This window comes from Sparus aurata, chromosome 13 (genome assembly GCF_900880675.1).
Source record: "Sparus aurata chromosome 13, fSpaAur1.1, whole genome shotgun sequence".
NCBI classification, from domain to species: Eukaryota; Metazoa; Chordata; class Actinopteri; order Spariformes; family Sparidae; genus Sparus; species Sparus aurata.
Window position 1 is genome coordinate 24,847,033 of NC_044199.1, and position 18,684 is coordinate 24,865,716.

General features: G+C 37.9%; 2 protein-coding genes across 2 annotated transcripts; one reads left to right on the forward strand and one right to left on the reverse strand.

Annotated features, from left to right (window-relative positions):
* Window positions 1-925: 925 nt before the first annotated feature.
* kctd7 (potassium channel tetramerization domain containing 7) lies at window positions 926-11,754 on the reverse strand. The gene is made up of 4 exons (XM_030438701.1): window positions 11,156-11,754; window positions 8,156-8,325; window positions 5,080-5,258; window positions 926-3,916 (listed from the first exon to the last, which is right to left on the reverse strand). The coding sequence occupies exons 1-4, from the start codon at window positions 11,717-11,719 to the stop codon at window positions 3,540-3,542; spliced, it is 1,290 nt and encodes a 429-aa protein (XP_030294561.1). The 5' UTR covers window positions 11,720-11,754; the 3' UTR covers window positions 926-3,539.
* Window positions 11,755-13,436: 1,682 nt separating this feature from the next.
* On the forward strand, window positions 13,437-16,679 carry myl10 (myosin, light chain 10, regulatory). Its single transcript, XM_030438702.1, has 7 exons — window positions 13,437-13,504; window positions 14,217-14,306; window positions 14,836-14,911; window positions 15,148-15,252; window positions 15,338-15,416; window positions 15,735-15,783; window positions 16,265-16,679. Exons 1-7 carry the CDS (start codon window positions 13,502-13,504, stop codon window positions 16,367-16,369), a joined length of 507 nt encoding a protein of 168 aa, XP_030294562.1. The 5' UTR covers window positions 13,437-13,501; the 3' UTR covers window positions 16,370-16,679.
* Window positions 16,680-18,684: the final 2,005 nt, after the last annotated feature.

Here is an 18,684-nt window from a genome sequence, read left to right on the forward strand (position 1 = left end):
ACGCAACCAGTCTGAAGTGGGTGCACAAGCTCGACTGTTTTACCATTACATCTACCACCCTGGCTTGGTTTGACTCCCAGCCCATTTTGGAAAGGAATGGCGTTTCCACCACAACAGGGCTACCGGTTTGAAACCAATGGCGAACGTGCTAAGGGCGAATAGACTTGTCTGCAGTTAGCGGCTACTCTGGTGATACGCTGCCCCATACTAGAGTGAATTCAAGAGGTGATCAACTCTTACATACTGCACCTTTAAATAGGCACATTCACGAGTAAAGATTTTAAAGTATTTTCCACAATGCTTCCACCTTTGCACAGTTTTTTAGCTGTGAGTGACTTTTTGGAATCCCATATCACATAAGAATCATGAAACATTTCCATTTTTACAATATCTATTTACATATTTCATTCAGTTTTTGGCAAAGTGAAGGGTTCCTACCTACAATACATTCCCATTGTTGGTCAAACATAAGGTCAGGAGACAATTAAAAGAAAACAAACTGGTTATAATCTTTCATTATGCAACAAAAGCAGCACAGTGGACCGAGCTTATTAATATTTTATTTTGGATTTACGAATTCCCAAATTTGTAACCTAGCAAACAAACCATCTACAGGTCAGCATCTATCAGAACTGGGTGCCTCAGAGCTGTCCATGGTGCTGATCTCTTGCACACACCAGTAAGAAGCTCCAGCCAATAACTCATCACTTCTAACGATGCTCAGACGACCATCTTCAAACTAGGCATTCATTTTGACCTTTCAAGTTCAATTTAAGTCTTCTCCGAGACCTATAAACACCGTAAGACTTCTTTTGTAAGAATCTTATTACAATTTGATTCACTTTGGTATCTATACAATGCTTACATTTATCTATACTCTCATAATACTTATACATGTTTTAATAAATAAATAAGGGACACATTGTGAAAGCATTTAAATTATTTTTAATTTTACCATAAATAATAAAAAATGACATGCCTCTTTTCACTACAAACAAATTCAAACATAGAACAACAGCTTCCTGGAAGCTAACAGAAACAGATAAATAACAATATAAAACCATTAAAAACTTTGCAAACATAACGGTGTAAATAAAAATTTGTAGGAAGAATGTAGCATCTCTCCTGCATGATTTTTTAAAAGTACAACAAAAATAAGCATGTTGGCTTTCTTAGTGAAGCTAAATGAACTGTTGCTTTCTATAGTTTATAACTAAGGAGTTTATCAGATACTTTCACTTTAGGTAAAAATATATATATATATATATACATATTAGTTACAATCACAAGGTGCTCAGACTTCATCATTAACAGTAGGAAATAACATGTATCTTAGCTCTGACTCTAAACCAAACTTCACTGAATTTCATAATGTCGTAATATGGAAAACGGTGAAATGGAAGTTAAAGTGACATCGGAAAGTTTGCATTAGCGTGCGACAAACGTGGCTACTTTCAATCCCCTGTAACCTGGTGACATAAACCAACCAAGTTAAACATGAAAACTGACTAAATGGATATCACACAACCTTTCTCAAGTCTTTAAAAACACACTCCTCAGGAGGTTGCATAATTAAAATATACTCTGTTTATCCAAAAGGAACAGGCTCACAATTGTTCTGCACCCTGAAACAAAACTTAGCCCTAAAAAATACAGATCTGACTTTAGTTAACTTACAATATTCAATATTCACTACAAGGTCATTTCTTGGAGTTCTGGAAATGTGGCGAGACACTTCTGAACCCCATCACAAATCAATACACTGATGAATCAGTTAATGTAATAAATAATGAAATAAATAAAAACACATTTACGATATGACCAAACAATGGACAATGTTTTCAAATGAGCTCCACGATCATGTCACCCATTTCTACAGCGACAGTCATCTCAGACTTCAGATTTATTTTCGCTTCAGTCACTGTAGTTTCACACTCACAAGTTGGAACACAATAGAGAGGCATGTCCCCTCTGGTTGAACACCATGGGACCTTATTTCAGAGTAAAATTATGTATGGAAATGGATGGCAAGAGACAAAAAAAATTGTCATCACTTCAATCTGTGCTGATGTGACAGCTGTGTTAATTGTGGTGTTACACAGTATATTAAGCAAGAAAATGTAGTTCACTGTCATGGTTTGGGTTTGTGGTAAAGTCATTTCCCGTTTTTTCTTGTAGGTTCTCTCTTCATGTGTCTGTTTTGATTTACACGTTCTGTCTTTGTCTCTTTCGTGCCCTTTTTGTCTTGTTCATCTGTGTTTTATTAGGTAATCAGTCCTTAGGACTTTTCTGCATTTGCTACTCGAGTGTCCTCTGTGTTACAGTTTTTGTTCTGGGTGGCTTTCTGTTTTCATTTCTTAATTTTGCGCTTAAGTCTTTTCTTGGATTCTCTCAAGCCTGGTTTTGTTTCCTGACTTTTTGTAAATCTTAACCTTATTTATTCTATTACAATTCTTAAAGAGAATCTGAGGACACATGAGGAGCAGACAATTGAAAAAAAGGGAAGGAAAACCACCTACTTAAAAACACAAGGACGAATTAACTAATGAAACACAGGTGAACAGAATGGGGCAGGAAAAAGACAAAGACAGCAAGTGTAAAGCAAAACATGACACAGGAGGAGTACACCCGAAAAACCCAAACCATGACAATTCCATGAGCAGCACTACACAAAACTAACTGATATTCTGCTATCTTTACAACAAATTATGACTTTCTTCATGGGGAAAATTTGCTTGTGTGTATTTGTCTCTCCCAATTGACATGGCTTTGTCTCAAATAGGTCACATAGAGCACACCAGTAGGGGTGGGACTTTGCCTCTCTAAAGATTTGATGCCTTAAAGACACTTCAGGTCAGGACTTTTAAAAGAGTAAATGCCACATTTTCTCTTATAAATGAAAAATTGATCGCATAGGCAAAGTACGCACCACAGTTTAATAATTCAATAAATTCGGGGATTTGGCAGCTACAGACATACTAGATCTGGTTTGATCTGTAGAATATGCTGGCAGATGTTAGCAAATATTTGCCTATATCCAGACTACTGTATTACTGACATCAGTTGGCGAATTCACTAGAGACACAATGACTAATTGATTTCCAACTATTAAAATAATCACCAGCTATATTAGTAGTATAAGTATTTTTCTTATTTTCCTTGAGTTATTTTTAATAATCAGGAGGTAAATCATACCAATATCCCATTCATCTCTTCATAGATATTTTAACCACAAATCTCTAAATCCATTTTGGAAATCAGCGCCAATATCCAGCTCTAAGTAAAAGTGCTTCTTACTGGCCTCAATTTCGCTAGAAAGTGTTGGTATTAAATTGATTTTCTTGTGTTTTTCATCTGATGAAAAAAATTATATATCTATTTTGGGAAACACATGATGAGTATGATTTAAAGGGTCACATTATAAGACATCAGCACAAAATATTGGCAACTTCAATACAAAAACCAATATCTGCTGACTTATCGTAGAAATCGAACATCCAGCCTTTTGCTTTTTGGTCCACGACTTCCTCGCTCCAGCTTCACCACCATGTGATCTTAAACTCATAGATGGGCCTCTTGCAGTAGTAATGGTTGATGAGGTGCTTGTCACACACACCAATGCACTGCTGCTCGGCAGTGATGCCGCGCTCGGCTAGATCACTGACAATGCAGTGCAGCAGGTCGTAAACGTCTGCCACCGCCTCCCAAGGTCCAAAGGAAACGTCCACCTCACAGTGATGCTCAAAGAGCTTTGCCTCGCTGTCCGAGCGCTCGAAGCGGAGAGAGTTAAAAAGGGGGCGCTCGTATGGCGTGATCGGCATCTCCTCCTTGTAGACGCATATCTTCAACTTGGCAAACCGCGCCTTTTTCTGCATGGCCCTCAGTTTGGCGATCTCCACGATTCGCTCAAGATTCTCTGAAATGAAAACAATTACGATATTAATTACATTTTTAAATAGACTCATCTATATTTTTTGTACAAAACAAAACTCTCTGATCCAGTTTTATTTCTTCTGAGCTGAAATAAAATTGTCTAAATATATATAACTACTCCTAAACTGAGGAGTCATGTCTGTTTGTGCTATGTACTGTAAGGATGACCCATCCACCCTTTATCAAGCTCTGTGTTTGAATGTCCTGTATGAAGCTCTCCTATTCACCTCAAGTCAATGTGAGACTGAACAGGTTGTGAACATTAATTAAAGCTGTCACTTAACACTGTTTCTACCTTCCGAGTAAACAAGAACTCAATTTAATCGTTGAGTTTGAGCTATTTTTACGTTTGGCTAGAAATGCTGAAAGCTGATTCAAGTTCAATTAAAATAAATTCACAAAGATTCACAAATCTTTGTCCATTGTATAATTTATCAGGAAAGGCAACAGGATACCAAAGGCTCCTGCAGTTTGGCACACCTTGTACATTTAGTTCAGAAGCCATGACATGTGCCAAACCAAGTACATCATGTTGAAAGCTTCATAGACAGCATTGTGAAACCAGTGTGAACTAAATCTTCTGAGGACATCACAATCTCTAGTATATACTCTAAACATCCATAAATTAGTTTGAAAAAGATTGCCCTCACGAGTGCAGAAGTTAAGTTTATGTTAAGTTTTTAAGTTGTCTTTAGTGTCGCAGTAATCCAATGATAGTTGTCTGTACATCAGTGGGTGCATTGCAAACAGGAACTGCTAATAGCTAATTCAGCATACTTTGATGCTCTTGTCAGTTTACATTTTTTTATTATTTTCCATTGTTAACATCAACATGCTCATTACTTGTGATGTCACAATACTGGATTCGATATTCAATACTTTTTTTGATACCTCAGGGAAACTTGAAAGCATACATTTTATAGAATTTTATGTTTTTGTTTTTCGTTTAACAATAATATGATGGGGCTATAGCATGACAACCAGATATGACTTTTAATAGCTGGTGTAACTGCAGAAAAACAAATATTTTTTTAAGACTTAAAAATGGTGTGTGCATTTGAAAGTGCGTTAGTGCGCAAATATTTAGAATCGATATGTATATGTATGTATTCATTACATCGTGTGAGGGGGGGGGGCTGCACTTACCTTTATAGTAGGGCAGCAGATCGAGGAAAGCTTGTCGAACTTTCTCCCCTGTGAGTGGCTGAGTGTCCTCCAGGCTGTCCAGCAGCGGGCCTATGGCGTAGTACTGAGCCTCTCTGTGCACCGCTCGCACCCGGTCCCTGTGAGGGAGCTCACCTTCTCGCAGGAAGTTCAGGATGTCCCTTGGGATGGAAACAGAATCACTGGAACAAATCCACACAAAAATATATTCCTTTCTGATGAATCCTACCATAAAAACTTGGTGTTGGTGTAAATCAAATAAGTGATTAAAACAGTTTATCGCAGTCAAATTTTAATGGTAAATTTTGCTCTTATTGTTTCACAATGACACAATTTACAGGACACACAATCTGCATTGTTATCTAGAAAAAAAGGTTTTGTATTTTAACATATTGGACAACATTTACACTGATGCAAATATATCTGTGAGAGGCAAATGTCAGCCAATAATACACTTTAACGTCCCTCGATTCAGATTTGAAAAGATAAAATCTGTGTGTAAATGGTGATTATAAAACTAACTTCAACCTCCAGCTTTTTCCTCACACTGAGCCAGCTTTTCATCTACTTTTGTTCTCAGCACTGTATGAAATACAGGGAACCACAAACAGCTGGACTTATTTGTATCAACATACTTGGCCAGGAAGAATGTTGTTCTGCTTCTCTGCAGCAGAACCTGGAAGGCTTTTGAGCACTGAGGATAAAATGAATGCAGAGAAACACAGAGAGGTCCTGGAGGAGAAGCTGCTGCAGTGAATAACACAACAGAAACCTGGAGGAATATTTATCTTCCAGCAAGACAATAGCCTCAGAAACAGAAGGTTGGCTAAAAACTAGACAGTATTAATGTTCCCAATGAAAAGGCTAAGTACACCTGCAGTGGACCCACCTCCTCCATGTTTCGTTTCAATTTAATTATATAGTTACACATTTTCCATCTCTCGTTCTGTCAGTTCCCTTTTAAATCTTTAATGCACACCTCCTCACACATACAAAGAGGCATTCATACAGCACTGACCTTACTGATGTTCCACTTACATAAGACCTACATCTTCACTCTGCTTGTTTTCACATTCATATTTAATGCAATTTGCTTTTGCTTTTTAACCACGACAGCAGCGTGGCTCCAGGAAAGCTAATGTTGGACTGTCGGTCCACCACTTTAATATCTCCATGGTTCATAGTCCCCAGAGGATGAAGCAGAGGATGTGATTTGAGCAAATTGTCTCAACAAATATTACTGGTATGAAATTTGATACAAGCATGAGTTTCCCCCTCAGGATGAACTGTATTCACATTCACCAATTCACCGTTTGTTTAAAATAACTTCCAAGTAGAAAAGCCCTGCATCACACACTAGCTTACATATCTAATTGTCTTTTATCATAACGTTATTTCAAAACGCATACATCTAATTAATTTAAAATTAATTAATAACAACACTTTTAGTTGCATTGAGTTGGAGACCTAATTTACATGTTGAGTCACAGACCAAAGAAAATCACAACTGCATATCTAGCAGTTATTCCAAGATGTGCTGTTGAGGAGATACCAAAGACGCTAGCAAAGATACATAGTACATAAAAAAAGCACAGCAGAAACACCAGATAGGAGCACTGTGTTTTACTGTTGTCTTTAAATGTTACAGTTATGACTTATAATATACACCGAAATAAACAAGTTTGCCAATTTTACATATCTCTGACGTCACAGTGATTTTGTTTGAAGCTGCTAAATTTTTCATTTTGAGCACTGAAAGCATGTTTGCATGCTGACGTTAGCATCAGAGTCTTAGACAGTTACAATGGAACCCCACTCAAAGTTGAACTCTGTCTATCAAACTCGGGGCAAATCCATCTACTCAGACTTTATGCACTTGTAGATACCAGTACTTGTACAAGGCAGGTGAATGGAATAATTAGATGTGTTCCTAGGTATAAAAGTGCTATAAAATAAAATGTATAATGGCATCTGTTGACTCATTTATCACTTTCCCTGCTCTAATTTCCTCGTTTATAAATGCAGGGAGGGTGCACTGCTGAGGGTTCACTCCTGTGTACACCTGCCAAAGAGATATAATGTTGTCATGGTCAGCTAAGTCTTTTGTTCACCTTTGGCATTGTGCAGTGAAATGTACATTTCAATTAGAAAATTACAACCTCAGGCTTTGGCTGGAACGCTGTGTAAGACCTTAGTCTTGTTAATTTGTTGGTTTAGGCTGTCAGTCACTGTTAATTTAAAATTAAAAGTAATATCATACATTATTGTACACCCCAGTACTTGATGCTGATTGTTATGTGTTGTGGGCTTTAGGCTCGAGGTATCAATGAACATACATTCTTACAGATCTCAGGGAAGTTCTGTTCAGCTCTGATGAGGTTCATGATATAGAGACAACCCACACAGCTCATTATTTGTAATTACCTAATTACCGTTTCACTCAGTTTCCTCTGACTTTGCTCATGACTTTCCACTCGCCCTTTCCACTCCTCCACAATGCAGAATGACACTGCCGTTTAACTACAGGTTCATTGTGTAATTGTGGAAATGGAGACTGTTTTGGCAGCTATATACATCGACCAATTTTATCTTACTAAATATTGATAGTGATATATAAATGTCAGCCGAAGTAACAAGTAAGAAAAGTGCAGCAGCACAGAAATAGATATGCAAATATGTTTACAGCATTGGCAGATGGCAGGGAGACTAATTTGTGTCAAAGAATACCTGACTCACAGATACCTGTCAGATTATAATGAGTTGCCAATCTGCAGATTTAAAACTGCTTTGACACGGCAGTGTGAGCTTTTTTAGAGGCTACATATCCTTTTCCATATACACACACTTTCTACATACACATAACCCTCCTCTCCCAAGTGTTTCTGTCATACTCTTGAGAAGATATTACTTCCATCACTCCACAGAAAAACAACAATCATGTTAAATGGTTGAGATAATAATGATGTTGTCTTCTTTTGTATAACTAATGAATCAAAAGTAGATATATTGTTAATATTTGATATTTCACTCCCAGGTCTCGCAAAGTGCTACTACTCACCCAAAATACGTTCCATCCCGATCGATGAAGTAGCGTCCGTCGGCATCCCGTGGGATGTAATGTCGCCCGCTGAACATGGCGGCCAACATGGTGTCCTCGAATCGCCGCAGCGTGGACAGGCGAGTGGTGAAGTATGTGCCCCCGACGTTCAGAGAGATCACCTCTGGAAACTTTACAATGGGAATGGAAAAACTTCATGAATTTCAGTGTTCAAATCCTCTTCTAATCCTTTTATCATTGCTCTAGTTTGCTTGACAAGATGCACACAAAGTCTGAAATTAAGCATAGTAACTTAATTTTTGTACAGGCCTAGATTTAAGTTTTGTGTTCTTGTAATTTCCTGTAGAATGATATCTACCCATTAGGTTCCTTGCTGTATATTGAATTGTTATATTCAATGGTATGTCCCCACCTCCAGGGCAGTAGTTTATCTTTTAACCTTGTTTGTTTTTCAATTGGAAGGCCTAATTGACCTTAATTTGAATGGATGCCAGGGAGATGCTGCTGGTGCCCTCTGTTTGGCCGCTTTTACACGGGCTATATTTATATATACATACATTATACCAGTACTGTTTGTCTAAATTAATTTTATCTGATAATGGTCTGAGGACTGAAACTTTGTTATATAGATATAAGTCCACATGTTCTATAGTGTGCATAATCTCTTCACAATTTATAGGACTTGAAGTAGGGATCGACCGATATGGATTTTTTAGGGCCGATGCTGATACCGATTTTTTTTTCATCAGCCTTAGCCGATGACCGATACGGACTGCCGATTTTCTGGAGCCGATACTACTTTTGCTCCCTCAATTTACATCATAAAAGTTACACAATGATGATAACAAATTTTACGAGTCTCAATTTTAAAAAAAGGAACATTTATTGAAATTAAAAAAGGTGAGGTAGAACAAGAACAAGTAAACAATAGTTAACAAATACTAAAAACAGGTGAGGTAGAACAAGAACAAGTAAACAATATTTAACAAATATTAAAAACAGGTGAGGTAGAACAGTGCTCTGTAAAATGCTGCCACACTGGATTGGTTTTCTGCTCTGCCATTTCTTGCAGGGTCTCCAGCAACACGGCGCTGCCTGTGGACGCCTGTCTGTAAATAATGCCGGATCGGCGAACGCAGCAGCCCGCATCGGCCGATGCCGATACATGTAAAAACCGCAAAAATCGGCCAATAATATATCGGCCGGCCGATGTATCGGTCTATCACTAATTTGAAGGGCAGTTTACCATGTTACCACTTTTGATATACTGTACTGTAACCATGCTAGTTGTTAGAGAGGTAGTTAACAGTGAATTTAGCCATCATAACAGGAGTTCTGCAGTGCTGTTGTTTAACTTCAATTAATACTAGATGTTAAATGATAAAGTAGTCCCACTTCCTGACTCCCAATTTTCCAGGGAGGATCTGGTTTTTCATTGTTCATTGCTCTGTTAATAAAAGAGGTCACACGGATGTCAATCACCACTGAGAAAAACAGGGCGGTGGTGTACACTGACTATCTTCAAGCCGTAATGGTAGATTGAATCAAAAAATACGAATTTAGTTCAAGCCTGAACATTTTAACTAAAATGTGAAGTATTTAACATGACAATGCTGTTTTGATGATTTAATTCTTCATAATCACCAGAATAAGGGCAACAAAGACTGCAACTCTGATTTCTCTGGGGGAGGACACCCAGATCGCTGCTTAGGTTTTAAAATACTCTCTATTCTTGACGTCTCATGGTTGGTAAGTATGTTAGGTTGTTGTAGCTTACATGAGAGACTGAACATGTTGCTCTGAGTCTCTCCGCAGCCACCATTTCTGACCACATAAATAAGAGGATTATTCAGCTGTGGACCTGTGGATCTATCAGCAGGCTGGAGTCACATGCTCGCTCATGAACTTAAGTCATGTGACAGCCAATCATGACAGGTCCCAGCTGGATTAACCAACTCACAGATATCTGTATGAATAGAAATATACAGATACAAAGACACAGCAATGCAGTGTAGTGTAATCATTTAGTAGCAATGTTATATATTGGTCATTATGGTCATATTTATGATAGTTTTATGGAAACTTCAAGGCGCACTACGTAGTTTTTTATTTTATGTAACAAACTGACCTTAAAAGGACAACAGTGTTCTGGAGACCTTGATTTCCTCTGAGAACAGCTTGTTTATTTGTGTTATCACCTCATTTATATTGTCGGAATTTGATTTTCATCTCCAATGCTACATAGTGCCCCTTTAAATATATAACTAACCAATTGTGTATGAATACTGAAATATAAATAGACAAGCCAAAATAAACACCTGACTAAATTAAGAGCATAATAACAATCATGTGGTATCTAAGTCATTTTGTGTGTTTACCGAATTTTATCCATTGAACCTGGCGCTGACAACATTAGCCACATATAGGTTACTGTAATGAAATCAAACAAACAAATCATTAGAAAATAAAAGGTGTCAAAACATGTTCCCCTTAAAGTGTTTTGGAACGAAAATGTAATCAGAAGAAGATCTCCACTGACTGATGTTTTTATGCCTAAACAAACTAAATAAACAAGCTCCGTTTGTTGTCTTGACTGAATAAACTCAATACTGAAAACTGACCTGGACAACACAACTTCATACTGTTTTACTTTGTATTTGGCGGACCCTGCAACCTTTCTAGCTTCAAAACAGTGTTCATGAGCAGACTTAATTTCCCTCTGAGAACAGCTTGTTTATTCGGATATTGAAAAGATAAATATTTCTGAGTTTTAATTTCTTCTTAAAACTACATTATGCCCCTTTAAATAAAGTGAATGTGACAGGGACTCAATATAAGTCACTGGCTGTGTATTTGTACTTTGTTAAGAGTACTTTCTGTTGTTAATGAGTAATACATCGTGTGTGTACGTGAGGATGTCAAGTATTAGATCTTCTTATGTTTAAAGCTAAGTATTTGCTAGCCTGTGAGCTGCTTTAACATGATTTTAAAGGGGCCTACCTCCTGCTCCTGTGTGCTCAGCGCGGAGCGGAGCGGCTTGCTCAGGGTGAAGCTCGGGGTCGGGGAGGCCGGCTTTCGGAACTCGTCCTCCGCAGAGTCCGAGCTGGACATGGCATCGCCCGGTTTCTCGGTGTCACCTGCGGCCGAGAATACCACCATCACTCTGGGTAGAGGCAGCGTCCGTCTCTCCTGAATGAACCTCCTGACCCTTGTTGTGGCGCCGGGCAGCGGGCTGAAGGACAGCGCCTGGCGATCCCTGCTGCTGCAGCCATCGGAACCGTTGGAACCGCTCGAGCCATTCTGCTGCATGCGCGCGGCGAGCCAACCGTCGGCACAGACCAGGGGAGGATAGCACGAGCCACAGCGCGCGACTGTACCAACAACAACAATGCGGGAGGTGACGGTGTGGCGCGAGCAGCCGCAGGGACACACCTCGCTCTCAGAGCGAAAGCGGAAGTGGGAAATGTCCGCCTTCAGTGATACAAACTTCGAAACCACAGGTCTGCTAGATGTTTTATCCCGAATGTTAGCAGTCCACACTGGGCCCGTACTGTCCTCGCTCATACGTGCTGTGACGTGAGGTCCACACCGTCATCACGTCAAGGAGTGCTGTCAGCCGCGAGGGAATAGTCAGAGACAAAATCCGCTATGAGATTGAAAAACAAAGTATTCTGCTTTGGGTTTTTATTTCCATCAACATTTTCCTCATTACATCAACAATAATTAGTGTTGTAAAAAGGACCCAGAAGTAAATAGGGTCAGTATTGGTAAAATGGGAGACGTTATGAAAATGTACCTTCTGGGACAATTTACTTACATAAACTCATTTACTACAACATACAGAAGAAAAATAAAGAAAAATTAAACACAGAATAGGTAACTTAAATTCAAACACCTTATTTTCAAAATGGGACACGTTATATTCTGATATGAAAATCACAGTATAAAATAACAGTTTAAAAAGATAAGTAATTTCAACATTTTAATTTCAGTTTATTTAAATAACGCTATAAGGATACAACGCATGAGACAAATTCGATTAAAAAAATCTTGCAAAAAAAAAAAAAAAAAAACATTCATAGGTCTGTTGTTACATTAGTAATTTAAACATTTCAACGTCTCAGAAGAACTGCACCTCTTTTTTTGTCCTCACTCCATTTATCATACTTCCCCCCTTGCATCCTCCCGGCCTCTCTTCTCCTGTCCTTCCTTGTTGCCTTTCTTTTCTCTGCCATTGGCTTCTGAGATGTGCATGAATTCTAGTGTTTTGGATTATTTAGAAAATATTTATGTATTTAATATTTATTGAAAATATTATGTAGCCTACATGTAAGGAGAATAAGTGTAGCAAGCTAGCTAAAACACAACTGTCCTAGTTTATTGTAGCTTATTTTTAGCAAGCTAGCCCCCATATTTGATAAAATTATATTGGATCCATTGGATTGTCTATGCAGATAATCACAGACTGACCAAGTACTATTTAATCAATGTCCACAGCTGTGTGCACACGTGCGCAGATTGCGCACTTGTGCATACGGTACATGCAAACACTATAAATGGACATAAAAATATACACCTGCTTTAGATGACATGGCAGTAGTCCAAATCATGAGTCTCCCCAAAGTTTCAAGGTTGTCTGGCCACGAGTTAGAGGTACAGCTGTGTGACAGAATCGCACTGTGGACGGTTACAAAAGATAATTCTCAGCACTCTTCCAGTTGCTCAAGGTTCATCACAAGCTTTTTCACACTATATAGAATAGAATAGAATAGAATAGAATAGTCTTTATTGTCATTGTACAGGAGGGTACAATGACATATAGTATAGTATATAGTAATTCAAGTCAAATTAATCTGCTCTACTTTTGTCCTGAGCCGCTCTGTGATTCACACTGCATTTGAGTGAAACCGATTCACAAACAGGAAAACTCAAACAAAGCTTGAGTCATAAAATTAAATTGTTTATTTGCTGGTAAAGGTTGCTGTGATTCTTAAAGCTCCATCTAACCCTCAGGGGTATTGTTTTATTGTTGAGCTAATGTGAATGCTACTGTGAGCTAAGATTAGCTTGGATAAAGCTTCAGGTATGAGCATTTGTCCATGGCCCATATCTACCCTGTGATGACAGCTCCCCCCTTCAATACAATGGACAACAATAGAAGTTTTATGGATGATAAAGATGGTTGTGAAGTGTTCTGTCTCTATAAGGCAGGAATACCTGGAATATTGATCCACCCACAGTTTTCTAAACTTAGCCCAGGTGGCTGATTTGGTCACGTCTATATAACTGCAGAGAGAGACATAAAAATGATCTCTCAAGTCAAGAAGTGCAGAGAAAGTCGTCACCATGGTAAGGCTGCCCTCCTTCTCCTTCTTCACATCCTCCTTTATTTGTCTGCTCTCCTCACCTTGTTTGTTCAGGTCACTTCTCTTGGATCCGTTATCCCAGGACTCTAGAAGAATATCCAGTTTATATCTGACACTTTAAACTCTACAGTTATAGCTAATGTAAGAAATGGGAAACTGTCATATAACCAACCAGCTTCAAAGACACGAAAAGAAGAATAGCTAACGTTTTTTTCCCATTCACCAGCAGGTTAACTGCTGTAGACAGTACATCTGGTACAGTGGGTGTTACATACCCTCCAAATAATAACTTGCCTATATGCCTACAACACTGAGTTGATTATTAAGTGTCACATTTAATCCAAAATGTTTTAACTTGTTGAGTTGATATGGATTCATTCAATATGTTAGTCTGATTAAATCTTTAAAAAACTTTGCATTAGGTCGTAATATAACTCTTTACATTGAATAGATGTGGGCTTATAAAATTAAAAAATAAAATAATGTAATTAAGATTCAGCTTCTGAAGAAGCCTCTTGGATGAGAGGTGAAACGTCTTCAAGAAACTGAAACAAGTCCACTTGCCTACAATATAGCATTTAGAATAGCAACAGAATTTTCAACTGGATATCCAAATCAACGAATCAATCAAAATACTCAGACATTATTTACAAGAAGGCTCATCTCAAGCAATCTCTCTTAAATTCTCCCATCAGGCACCGAAGAAAGCGAAAAAGAAGACGACCGAGTCAGGCTCCAATGTGTTCAGCATGTTTGAGCAGTCACAGATCCAGGAGTTCAAGGAGGTGACATGACATCTAAATTTTGTTTTTAATATAAGTCTTGTATCATAAATAATTTTGTCCTAGCAAGCCTCCCATAAGTTTTAAGGTTGTTCCACCAGCTGTACAATTCTTGATTTATCATGTATGAAACACAGTCTCGCGAAGTGAGCATCATTGCATTGAGCAATATTGTTCGACTCGATTCAAAGATAGCAGACACATGGCTTGTGCTGGAAAATACTTCTTGATTCTGCTTCCAGTCTTTATACTAAGCTAGGCTAACAACGTCCTGACTGTACTCAGTGCAGATCAATTGCCTCAGCTCACTCTTACAAAAGAAATATTAACGTAGGCCTATTTCGCAAATACTAAACAATGCCTTGTACTGGTAGATTTATGATGGATTGTTATCGGTGAAAACCAGATTAAACAACATTTATACCAACTACAGTATTTAAATGAAAATCAAGTGAAGATGCTTTAATGTCACAAAATGAAAAAAAAATCATACATCTACAGAAAAATTTAATGTGTGTGTCTTTGACTCCAGGCCTTCACCATCATGGACCAGAACAGGGATGGTGTCATTGACAAGGGAGACCTGAGAGACACGTATGCTGCTCTGGGTGAGCCGCCTCTTACTGTAGCTTACTGTAGGCTACTAATCAGGTGTTAGAGGCCCGGGTCCGAATAGGAGGGCTCTACCAACATTCAGAAATCACTCAAAATATAACAAGTATTTCCTTTTGCTAAGAAATCTTTATATTTAATATTTGTTGTTTGTTTCGTTGTTGTGTGTCTCCCCTACATTAGTATTTGCATGGAGTGTGTGAATTTTTGATTGACGAGGTCCTTTGTTCAGGTCGTCTCAATGTTGGCAATGATGAGCTCGATGAGATGATGAAGGAGGCTTCTGGCCCCATCAACTTTACAATCTTCCTGGCTATGTTTGGCGAGAAGCTCAAAGGTTGGCATTCCTACAGCTGCATTCTTCAATATCATGACGAACATACATGAAACATCTTTTATTTGAAACATCTTTTATTGTTCAGGAACTGACCCCGAGGAAACCATTCTCAATGCATTCAAGATCTTTGACCCCGAAGGAAAGGGTGTCCTACGAGGAGAGGAGTGTGTATTTTCTTTATTCACGTTACAACAAGACTGAGAGTGAATAGTCCCGCTGAGCTTAAGCGCAGTTACCATCATGTTAACATTGTCATAATGATAATGCTACCATGTTGATGTTTAGCATGTTTACCATCTTAGCTTAGCGTGTTAGTATTTACCGCTTAGCACTAAGACTAAGCTAAATGTTGTTTTTTTAAGATAATTACTTGCTAAAGTGTCACATTTTTAAAACTTAAAACTTGGTACTTAAACTGTTTTAAACATTTGCTCAAATTTTAAGGTGAAAAAAAATGCAGTGTGATCTTCTTCCTTTCACAGGATCAAATACCACCTTATGTCTCAGGCTGACAAGTTCACTGAAGATGAGGTAATGCATGTCTGCCATCTTTTTTTTTTTTTTTTTACCTCTGACAGGATGATACAGGGATCCCAGCATAGTGAAAGACTTACAAATCAGTCATGCATACATATTGTCTTGCAAGGTGTGTTGTCATTGTGACACAAACTAAAGCAGAGCCTGCATGGCATGCTGTGTTGTGGTAAACCATAGATTAAGTATTGGGGCACCTACTCACTGGTGGAACTCTTGAAAGTTGTGAAAATGTTAAGCAAAAGTAAGAATTGTTGCGTTTGCATCTGTAATAACATATCTAATACACCTAAAAGTGATACCTGGAAGTGTGAACAGGAACATAAGAGTGAAACTGAATTCCAAACCACAGAGAATCCGCTCCAAAATGCAAAATCACTGAGGGCTGAAAAAGTGCAGTTCATTTTAAAGCAGCATCCTTAATTTCCATGACCATAAATCAGACTTCTGATTCTGATTCAATTTCCCTTCCTTTAAGATAAACCAGATGTTCACAAACTTTCCCCTGGATGTTGCTGGAAACCTGGATTACAAGAACCTGTGTTACGTCATCACCCATGGAGAGGACAAGGAGCAGGAATGAAACAGCCACTAACAACCCTCAAATCACCTGTTGATCCACTGTCATCTGAACATCCTCACACTGATTCTGTCTTGTTTCACCCACAGCTTTGACAATAAACGTTTTCTGTGTTCATTGCTCCTGAATGAGCTGGTTTACATGACATTTTAGCGAAATCATCTGTTAGACATACCTGCCCAAGTCCAATATAAACTGGGTATCTGCCAAATGAGAGTCGGTTATGATTTATTTTATGATACTGCCATTGAATAACTCTCATATCCAGTGAAACATAGAGGTGACCTGTCATTAAAGATTTTCATTAACCTGTCATTAGCCTATTTTTTTATCATCTAGATTAACTAAAATGTTCAAAATATGAATGTACTGAGAAGAAAACCCTTGAAATCAAGTTGATTTGCACTGAAAGGCAGGACATAGTTTTTCTACCACACCTGCAGATACCATATCAAACCATATCATCTTCAAAAATGAGTGAACATTAACCACACCAGTGAATCATGTCCTACAACAGCAGAGAACAGAACTGAAACCTTACATTTTAATTTGCAATGCTAAATTAATACCTACATATCTGCTTATTGGCTACATATTGGCTGACACGTCTTCCACTTTCAGCCATGGACCCAAAATAAAAGTAATGCTAGACTCTCATTATCATGATGTTAAAAAAAAAAAAACAACAACATTTGTCCTGGTAGGCAAACAGTGCTATCTTTTCAATGATTTATAACTCAATAAGGAGCTAGTTATATAAATATATAAATCCCACATGAGATGCTATTCTGCTCATGCTAAGTGAGTTAACTTCAGAAAGACCTGCTAGATTTTTTAGCCTTTCCCTGCAATCAATCAATCAATCAATCAATCAATCAATCAATCAAAACTTCACTAGTTTGATGCCAGCCTACCCTGCTAATGTTTAGCAAGTTAACTTACAGAAAGAACAACTACTTCTCTTTATCCCCCTTCCCTATTATGATTTAGCATAAGTTTTAGCTACTGTTGTATTTCTATTGTGTGCCAAACTTAGTAAGGAGCTAGTTACATAAATCAGTGATTAATTAAATACATTAAGGTATGTGATTTAAAGGTTGTTCAACCACATGACACCATCTGAATTTGACTGGTTAGATGCTAGCCTACTCTGCTGATGTTTAGCGAGTTAGCTTACAGTAAGCTACTGCATTTTGGCATTAAAGGTCAGAATATTGACATAGAAAAACTTTTCACTTTATAACATCACTAAACAGCTTGTTTCTTATATGCACATACTAAACATCATAAGCAGTGCATTAGTGTGATGTTTTTGTGTCCACATCAAAACACACAGAGACTGTGCTTCAGGGAGGTCGTCTTTGTCTTGAGTGTGCCGGATGTGGTGAGGTGTTGAAAGAGGAAACACAGCTTGTTCTGCTGCTACCATCTGATACTGGAGAAGAATGCAGGCAGCCGGACCACTGAAGGTAAAACAGATAAGAAATATTCTGTTAGTGAGTTAAAGCATTGCATTGTGGATGGAGGTGAAAAAATGTTACCACTCATAGACAAATTTACATGTGATCAGAGTGACATTAAAAAGGAAACAGCGCTGATTTTAGAGGACGTTACAGTATATATCAGTTTCCTATACAAGACAAACCATACTGAAAAATGTTTTTGTAGAAGTTTGATTAATATTTAGTATTTTTGTACCGTGTCCTCGGACAAGATATTTTGTTTGGTCCATAAAAACTTCTGTAAATTATTTTCTTCAAAGCATATTTTAGGTATTCTACTCTACTTAAGATTTTTGATTTTACTAGCCTACATTTAAGAGTGATATATACCTTTTACTCTGCTACATTTATGTGTTAGTTGTATTGGTTGCTTAGAAGATGATAATTTAAAAAAAAAAGAAGACCATTTTTCATGGATTAAGCTAGCTACTAATTTTGAAGTGTAAGAAAAATCCTGACATGCACCTTATTTAATGCATATTTAATAATAGTGCAATGCTATAACAACATGTTATTTGTCGTACTATACTAATGCAAAACTTGTATTATCATAGCGCTGTATTACTGTGTTGTCCAATAACATTTAAATAGTGCTGAGTCTAACAAGTCAATTAACGTAATATAGTAAACTAAAAGGGGGTTACAAACCATGCTATTTGGGCATGCCACTAAAAATGTGTCGGAAGTACTTTTTCAGTTACCCCTGGAGCAATTACAGTGTACAGACATGAGGCTAACATGAAGTGTAGGACAAACTCATGAAGCAGTTTTCACATTTCATTTCAAAATTACAGTACACCACGTGGTTCAGATAAA

Excerpts from the sequence above, each read along its gene's own strand:
- kctd7 (XM_030438701.1), bottom strand. The coding sequence starts at position 11,719 with ATGAGCGAGGACAGTACGGGCCCAGTGTGGACTGCTAACATTCGGGAT. Across the intron at positions 8,326-11,155 it reads TGAGCACACAGGAGCAGGAG|TTTCCAGAGGTGATCTCTCT; the intron begins GTAGGCCCCTTT and ends CCCATTGTAAAG. Across the intron at positions 5,259-8,155 it reads CGGGATGGAACGTATTTTGG|GGACATCCTGAACTTCCTGC; the intron begins GTGAGTAGTAGC and ends TTCCATCCCAAG.
- myl10 (XM_030438702.1), top strand. Across the intron at positions 14,307-14,835 it reads AGATCCAGGAGTTCAAGGAG|GCCTTCACCATCATGGACCA; the intron begins GTGACATGACAT and ends CTTTGACTCCAG. Across the intron at positions 15,417-15,734 it reads GGTGTCCTACGAGGAGAGGA|GATCAAATACCACCTTATGT; the intron begins GTGTGTATTTTC and ends TTCCTTTCACAG.